The sequence below is a fragment of the Bufo bufo genome, chromosome 6 (assembly GCF_905171765.1).
Source record: "Bufo bufo chromosome 6, aBufBuf1.1, whole genome shotgun sequence".
NCBI lineage: Eukaryota > Metazoa > Chordata > Amphibia > Anura > Bufonidae > Bufo > Bufo bufo.
Window position 1 is genome coordinate 302,091,738 of NC_053394.1, and position 8,305 is coordinate 302,100,042.

An 8,305-nucleotide genomic window follows, 5' to 3' on the forward strand; every position below is an offset into this window, starting at 1 on the left:
TCAATAGATTTGTGCGGCCGACTATAGTGAGGGGCAATCTGGTCCAGGTCTGTACCTTGCGTTTAAATTTATCCAGCAAAGGGACAAGATTCAACTCCCCTGGGTTCTGGCCGACACCTGAATTTCCCGGTATTTAATAGATGTGACTACCTGTAGCCCTGCAGCGGGGTTAATGTCACTGTTTGTACTATTAGACAATAGCATCAATACCGACTTTGTCCAGTTAATGACCAAGCCAGACAGCTTACCAAAGTGGTTTAGTATCGACATGGCCTCTGGAAGAGAAGAAGCCCATTAATCCAAAAACAGTAGTACATCACCTATGTATAAAGCAACCTTTTCGGATAAGGACCCATATTGGAAGCCTCTTACTGCTGCTGTTCTAAGCACCACCGCCAGAGGTTCCACCGGCACCGCAAATAGTAGCGGCGATAGAGGACATCCCTGTCTAGTCTCCCTGTGCAAGGGAAAGGAGTTTGAGAGTCTTCCATTCACCCGTATTCGGGCCGTGGGACAGGCATAGAGTAGTTGTATCCATTTAATAAACTCAGGTCCAAAACCCATCTTTCCCATCACTGTCCACAAGTATCGCCATTCCACGCTGTCAAATGCTTTTGCCGCATCAAGGGATGCAACCGCCGTATTCAAGGAGTGGACCTGGTTAGCCTAAATATTTAAATATAATCACCAGATATTTACTGCTGTGGACATGTTCGGCATAAAGCCAGCCTGATCAGTGTGAATAAGTGACGTTACTACTGAGTTAAAGTGATTTGCCAGTACTTTCGCTAATATTTTAACATCTACCTGGAGTAGGGATATGGGTCTATAGAACTCCGCTGCTAGGACATCTTTACCCGGTTTAGCGAGCACCACCACTATGGCTTCATTCATGGAGGTTGGTAATATACCCTGCTTTTTGGCCTCATTATAAACCTCTAGTAAATGGGGTAAAAGGATTGAGAAATAGGTTTTATATATCTCCGTCTCCCCCCGGGGCATTATTAGACATACTACCACCGCCTCCTCCATTTCTTTTAGAATAATAGGGGCATCTAGTATATTTCTCTGTTCCGTAGTAAGGGTATGAAGTCTCAGCGGGTCAAGAAACGCCTGGGTCTCCACTTCAGATGCAGAAGTTTTAGACTAAAGGAATAAAACAAGTTCATAATCTCAAGTATGCGTATGAGTACACAGTTCTCCTTCAGGGTTGCAGACAGCAGCTATATAGGCTGATTGTTGCTGAGCCTTAGAAACCATAGCCAGTAATCTACCGGCCCTTTCTCTTTCTGAAAGAAACGTTTATTTCTTGCGTTCAGTAGCAAGTGTTCATTCAGCCTCTCTTGTGCTCCTCGCCATTTTTCCTCTTGTTCAATAGATGGGTTTACAATATACCTGGCTTCAGCCCTCTCTACATCTAGTAGGAGGCCTTTTACTTTTGCCCTAGTCTCATTTCCTTTTTTATTTTCCTCTGCAATTAGTACCCCCCGTAGGAAAGCCTGAAGGTGCTGAAAAGCCTGAAAACCTGAAAACTACAAGCTGGGGTGCTGAGGGGAGATTATGCGTAAAGAACTCCTTCAGTTTGTCTCCTATATCTGCCACATCCGCCAGCACATTAAGGCTACTTTCACATCTGCATTTTCAATTCCGCTATTGAGATCCGCTTCAGTTTTGTCCCCATTCATTGTCAAACTTAAATGAACGAAATGGAGTGCACCAAAATGCCTTCCGTTCCGTTTGTGTCACGGTACCTTCTGTGAAGTTAGAAGATCAGAGAGACTGACTGCACGTAAGGTTAACTGACAGTCTCTTGATTCTCAGTAATGTTGTTTGGTAATGACCACACCTTGTCAGGTGCAGCTGGCGGTCATTACTGCTTCCCTATTTAGTTTGGTTTCACACTTCATACCATGTGGTTGATATTCTCTGCTTTGATTTGGAAGAGCTGGTGTGTGGACCTTACCTGTGTTCCTGCTCATCCATTTTCTATAAGATAAGTTGTACTGCTCTTTGTATTTGGTTGTTCCCTTGTGCTTGTTGTTACTAGGTCTCAGGGAGACGCTGGTTCATTCACCTGGGAAGAACCCAGTAGTCTCATTCCCTTTCACTACCTCTAGGGCATCTCAGGGGTCCTAGGGTTTAGGTTCTGACATATGTATTTTCCCACCTTCAGGGTCTATACATACTGACAGGAGTCAGGGCCAGATCTAGGGGTTTTCTAGGAGGTGACCTTTTCCTTCTCCCTAGCCTTGAGGCCTAGTTATTTGTCTTCTCCCTTTTGTTGTCTTTCTGGTGTCCCTCCCCTCCCCATTATTCGTGACAGTTTGGTTGCGTCCCCATCACAGACAGAAAACGCTCCCGATGTGGTGCGGAGCAAGACGGATCCGTCCTGACACACAATGTAAGTCAATGGGGACGGATCTGTTTTCTCTGACATAATATAAAACAGGTCCGTCCCCCATTGACTTTCAATGGTGTTCATGACGGATCCGTCATGGCTATAGAAGACATATTACAACCGGATCCGTTCATGACGGATGCATGTGGTTGTATTATTGTAACGGAAGTGTTTTTGCATATCCATGACGGATCCACAAAAAACACTAATGTGAAAGTAGCCTAATTTCCACACCATGCATCCGCGCAATATAGGAGGAAGGAAGTTGGCCGTGACAAGCACAGGGGAATGGTCTGATATTCTACAGGGAAGATATTGTATGTCCTGAATTAGTTGTCAAATCGCAGTGTTGCCTAGTATTAAGTCTATCCTGCATAGTGTCCCATAAGTACTAGAATAGCAGGAGTATTGTTTTATCTGCGGGTACTTAAACCTCCAATTATCCAGCAGGAGGGCCTCCTGCAATAATCTCCCAAATGGGGTAATTTCCCCAGGTGTTGGTTGGATATTAGGGCAGAATTTATCTAAAGCCCCACGTAATATTACCGGGATGACTGGTGACTCAGCCAGAAAAGAAAAAACCTTCCTAATCACCAGTGGTGAATATGGCGGCGGGATATAGATGCCTACGTTAATACAGGGGATCGTAAATATTTTGCCTTGCAGACATATATATCGCCCCTCCTCATCTATCTTTTTAGATATACAGGTGAAACTCGAAAAATTTGAATATTGTACAAACGTTCATTTATTTCAGTAATGCAACTTAAAAGGAATTGCATTAATGCAACTTTAAAATTAGAATTTTGTGAAAAGGTTCCATATTCTAGGCTCAAAGTGTCACACTCTAGTCAGCTAATTAATCCATACCCCCTGAGCAAGGGAGACCTCAAAATTGTGACTTTGGTGTTTTCATAAACTGTAAGCCATAATCATCCAAATTATAGCAAATAAAGGCTTGGAATATCTCGCTTTGTATGTAATGAGTCTATCTCGTATGTTAGTTTCACCTTTTAAGTTGCATCACTGAAATAAATGAACTTTGCACGATATTCTAATTTTTCAAGTTTCACCTGTACATTCAAATGCTATGTTCCTATGGATAAGGACACTTACTCCTCTTGCATAGGCAGAGTAGGTGGCATGATAGCAGTGCCCTGCTCACTTGGGAGCGAGTAAGTGGGTCTGGTCCTCCATTAAGTGTGTTTCTTGAAGGCAACACATCAGAGGTTGGTATTGTTTCATACTATCCATAATAGCCCTCCTTTTATTGGCTTCCTTTAAAGGGGTATTCCCATCATAAAGATCACTGTTAAATCTGTTAATGATTTGACAGTGATCATTTTTGTAAATATACTTGATTAACAAATTCCCAGCGTTTAGGATAAAATTCACCCCCACTTACCTCATTGTTGTGATTCGGTCTCCCCTGGTTACGGCCACCGCTCTTCTCCAGAATCCCGGTGGCTGCGCTTGCGCAGAAGACTCCTCCTTTTCTCCCGGCCGGGCCGCTCGCTGTCCTGAACGCGCACGATGCCGCGCATGCGCGATGGTGACTTCTTCCCGGCCAGAATAGTACAGAGCTGCAAACGCGCACGCCTTTTCTGTACTATACTGGCCAGAAATAAGTAATCATGGCGCATGCGCGGCGGCGTGCGCGTTCAGTCCAGCACGCGGCCCGGCCGGGAGAAGACTTCAGTCAAGATGAAGCCCGCCCCCAGCCAGAATCCAGGAAGTGAACGGCGAGCTGGCAGCAGGTAAGTATAAAAAGGCGAAGTGGGAATACCCCTTTAACCCCCTGAGATTCAAGCTCAAAAGCCTCAGTGAACTAGCCATATTCATCCCATAGTAACATAAATAAACCCCTTGTGTAACTCCACAGAGTCAGTGGCAGGTATACGTCATGCTCTCGGGTTATAGCACAAACTATTATTCTACTTCTCAAAACCTCATATCTCATAGTTGAAGTCCCCCAGGTTGTAAACCAATAATGTCCCTAAACCGTGCATCTAGAAAGGCAATTTAAAGTGCTGATCTTCCCAGCAGGCCCCCACTAAGGCACCTAGTTGTACGTCTGTGGGACCAAATAGCGCCCACCAGTAAGAGGGTGGCGCTCCTTATACAGATGTCAACAAAACAGTATTAAAAACAGAACAATGCTTATATATAACCACGATTAATGAAGCCGTCTACGCCTCGGCTCCCTGCATGTCTCTTGGCAAGCCTTTGAACAAGGCCATCCATTCCTATATACTCCCCGCTGCAGTCTGTTATATCCATACTCTCCCTTTACATAACCCTGTAAGCATGCCATGTTAATCCTACACAACGACCCTCCTGTGCAATCATGCCCACATACACTCAGTCTCATTGTGTGTTATCATGGTACTTGTGCTTGGATGTGAGTGTTTATTTAATCCTCCCAGTTCCTGTCTTCTCTCAACTGGCGTTCATGCCGATCCAGCCATCTCATTGCCTCATTCGATTCTTCAAAAAAGTTGGTGGAACCTAGGGTAACCACCCTAAGTTTTGCTGGGTACAGCATGGAATATGGGATGTTGAGCGCCCTCAAGCGGCGCTTTACGCCCAGAAATATCGCTCTTCTTTTCTGTACCTCTAGGGAATAATCGGGAAAGAGCGATACCTTGTGACCATTGATGGAGAATTCAGGCAAGTCTCTGGCTTTTCTAAGAATAATGTCTAGATCTCTATAGTGTAATATCTTCATTAGCACAGGCCGTAGTGGGGCGCCCGGTGGTAATGAGCGAGTTGGGACTCTGTGGGCTCTTTCAACAGCAAATAGTGGGGTCAAAGTCTTCACTCCAAACTTTTCCTTCAGCCATGCTTCAAAGAATTCCGTGGGGTTCGCCCCTCTACCTTCTCGGGCACCCCTACCATCCGCACATTGTTCTGGCGTAGCCGGTTTTCTAAGTCATCTTGCTTGGCTGCCATAGAGTCCAACCTTCGTGCATGTTCCACTACATCTCTTTTGAGTGGTTGTATGGCGTCCTCCACATCCCCCATGCGATCTTCCAGGGCTGTTGTGCATTCAGCGAGTTTCTTTAAGTCGTGTCTAACAATGGTAATGTACTCTTTTATTGCTCCCACCTGTACTGTAAGAGTGTTCAGTGATTTGCCACATTTGGTGACAGCATTACATCTTTAAGGGTTGGCTTCTCTGAGTTTGATTCCTGGGCCCCCGAATCCACTTCTGCACCACGTGTCTGCAAGACGCTGTATCTATTGGGGCTTCATATGGCCTCTGTTCAGGCCGGACTCATCTTGTGGAGGCAGCTGCTTCTTGTGAGCTCCTTTTGCAGCTAGTGTTGAAGTCGAGCAGGCATATTTTTCTAACTTTGCTGCGGCCTACTGTTGCCCAGGCGCCCAGGAGTTGCCGCTCCGGCGCCATCTTGGATGTCCTTATCAGCACCTTTCGTCTGATTTTTCTTAGTCGTGGCGAGGAGGTATTGTTCCTGCCCGGTACCAGATCCTTAAGAGGTCAGGAGCAGGGTAAGTACTTTTCCAGCGAGGGGATTCAGAAATTTCAGGATAAACATCCGAGAGTGCACAGGAGCACAGCAGACAAGAGGCCGCTCCCATCCCAGGCTAGCCACGCCCCCCTGTTATTCCTCCTTGAAATATATGAATAAATTGACCACAGTGGCTCTATACAGTCTGACACTATCAGCACTCATTGTACAGATTGTGTAGGAACAATGGGAATGGCAACATCCAGTTGTAAATGTAGTCCTACATTTCTAGAAGGAATGGGAGAGAAATAGCACAATACAGAATGTTAAGATGCTCCAGTAATGTTATTTCATGGGGAACACAAATATTTCAAATTTTCAGTCAACTCTTTAGGACTCCACCATTTGTACACTGCAAGGGGCATCCAAACGCAAAAAAAAAGTTTTCTCCTGGCCTGCACATACTGTAAAAAAAAGTTAACAAAACTTACTGACCTCGTCCATTCCCTGCCGCTGCCATTTGGATGGTGCCGAGGTCCACGCTGTCCTCCATTTCCTGTTTCTGGCTCAACATGGCAGGAAATGGCTGTCAATGTAAGTCAACCAATCACTGGCTGCAGAGATGACCCACCACAGCCAGAGATTGGATGAGCAGCAATCCCAGCCACTTCCTGCCGTGTCGAGACAGGAGAAGGAAGTGTAGTGAAGTGTGGACCCCGGCACCATCTAAAATGGTAGCAGCGGGGGGTGGTTGGCGAGATGAGTATAAGTCCTGTTATTTTTTTTTACAGCATGTGCAGCTGGAATACCTCTTTAAAAATAATAAGTCAGATCTATTTAAACATTTATTAACATCCCCCCCTTAAGAATTGTAAGTCTGCCATGTGATACCTCATGGCCAATCAGTCGAGAGGGTAGAACGCATGCCTTTGAAAAGGCCCATTAATGGGAGTCTGGAGGGCTGTTGAGTGGGTGCAGTAGCATCTAACAGATTTCTTAGTTTACAGGGAGTATGTCACCTACCTGACCGGTTTTCACTGCAGTAACTGGCGCATGCGCACTGCATATCTCTGTGCCTCTGCCCACAGTGGCCTAAAAGGAAATATGATGTCACAGAGCCACAGGGCTGGCCTAAGCTTACTGAGGGGCGCAGTTAAGCAAGAGTGAGGCGGGGTACCTTGGGCACTTTCAGAAAATTCTCTGCCCCATGGCACTTGCGACGGCTCATTAGCATATGATAAAAACAACTTTTTGGGCGATTTGAAGCATCTGAAAAACTGAACACAGGTAATATCTGTGTCATGTCTTTGTGCCCCACTGAACAATGTGATCTGTTTAAAACCGATCAGGTAGGTGACAGACTCCCTTTAAAGAGAACTGTCCTGCGACAGAAACACTTTAGAATAATGCAGTCCTATGTAAAACAACCGATAACAGATTATAATATAATTATGAGTTGTGCTGAATGGGAAATGGTATATTTGACAAACTCAGCTCTGCTACAGTTGTATGCTACAAAGCTCTGCAAACTCAGAGCTGCCTTGTTTGCTCAGCTACAATGTGGCTGCTTTGTGAAATGCACTGCAGGAGTGGAAAGTTTTGGGAAGTTGTGGCAGGCAGAGCGCCCCTTCCCCACGTGTCATGTAAGCCGCATGCCCATGTCATTTCTTACCTTATTCTCAATGAGTAACTCACACACTCTCTTCTCATTCGAAACTCTTTTTTTTCCATTCCTCTTCTGAAAACAACACAATAATTGTTCCAGGACATTCCTCCAACAAAGCCTTCTGTTCCTCTGCCACCCAACTGGGTGAGAAGTTCTCCTCTCCTCGCCCAAAACCATGGGGCACTCTGCACCACTCTGACTGGCAGCCAAATAAATTAAAAGAAGATTAGGCTTGTGTACGTTCGCTTTCCATGTCTTTGTCAACTCGTGACGACAGGAAGCAATAAGTTGCTGTGTCAGTAGTCCTAGAGGTTCCAGACACTGTATCCAAGCATCACCAAGACTTTGAGCTTGTCCAGGTGCTGTACCCAGAAATCTGACAGCGTCCTATCTCCGTCTCTCCAGCCTGTATACGCCTGGGACTCTGCAGTGACGAGGAGGCTCAGTTGTTGACACAAATCACACACATAGTGATAGCAGACAGAGTCCAGACAGTCCAAAATATTCTGCTCTCCACGTGGAGACTAAGTCGCCCTTCACAATATTTGGCCTTAACAACTAAAGCAGATATAGGATTAGAATGCAAGCTCTTGGGCACACTGCTTGCCCTGTAGCACTGATCTTAACATTAACCCCTGCAAAGTTGTGAGCCATCTGAGCTGCGATTGTTCAGTACAGTACAGTACAAAGTGCTCGTGTCCTTATCTTCAGACTTTATAGATCCATGTCTTATCTACTGCAGTTTTATGAAAGGGAGCGTAGGTTACCTGC

The 8,305-nt window shown here is 45.5% G+C and overlaps 1 protein-coding gene across 1 annotated transcript in view; it reads right to left on the bottom strand.

The window, feature by feature from the left end:
- Positions 1 to 7,955, bottom strand: part of GRB7 (growth factor receptor bound protein 7) — a 124,859-nt gene extending 116,904 nt beyond the window's left edge. Inside the window, exon 1 of the mRNA XM_040435835.1 lies at positions 7,541 to 7,955. Coding sequence (XP_040291769.1) covers positions 7,541 to 7,711 — 171 coding nt within the window. The 5' untranslated portion in view covers positions 7,712 to 7,955. The remainder of the gene's footprint in view (positions 1 to 7,540) is intronic.
- Between the last annotated feature and the right edge of the window lie 350 nt (positions 7,956 to 8,305).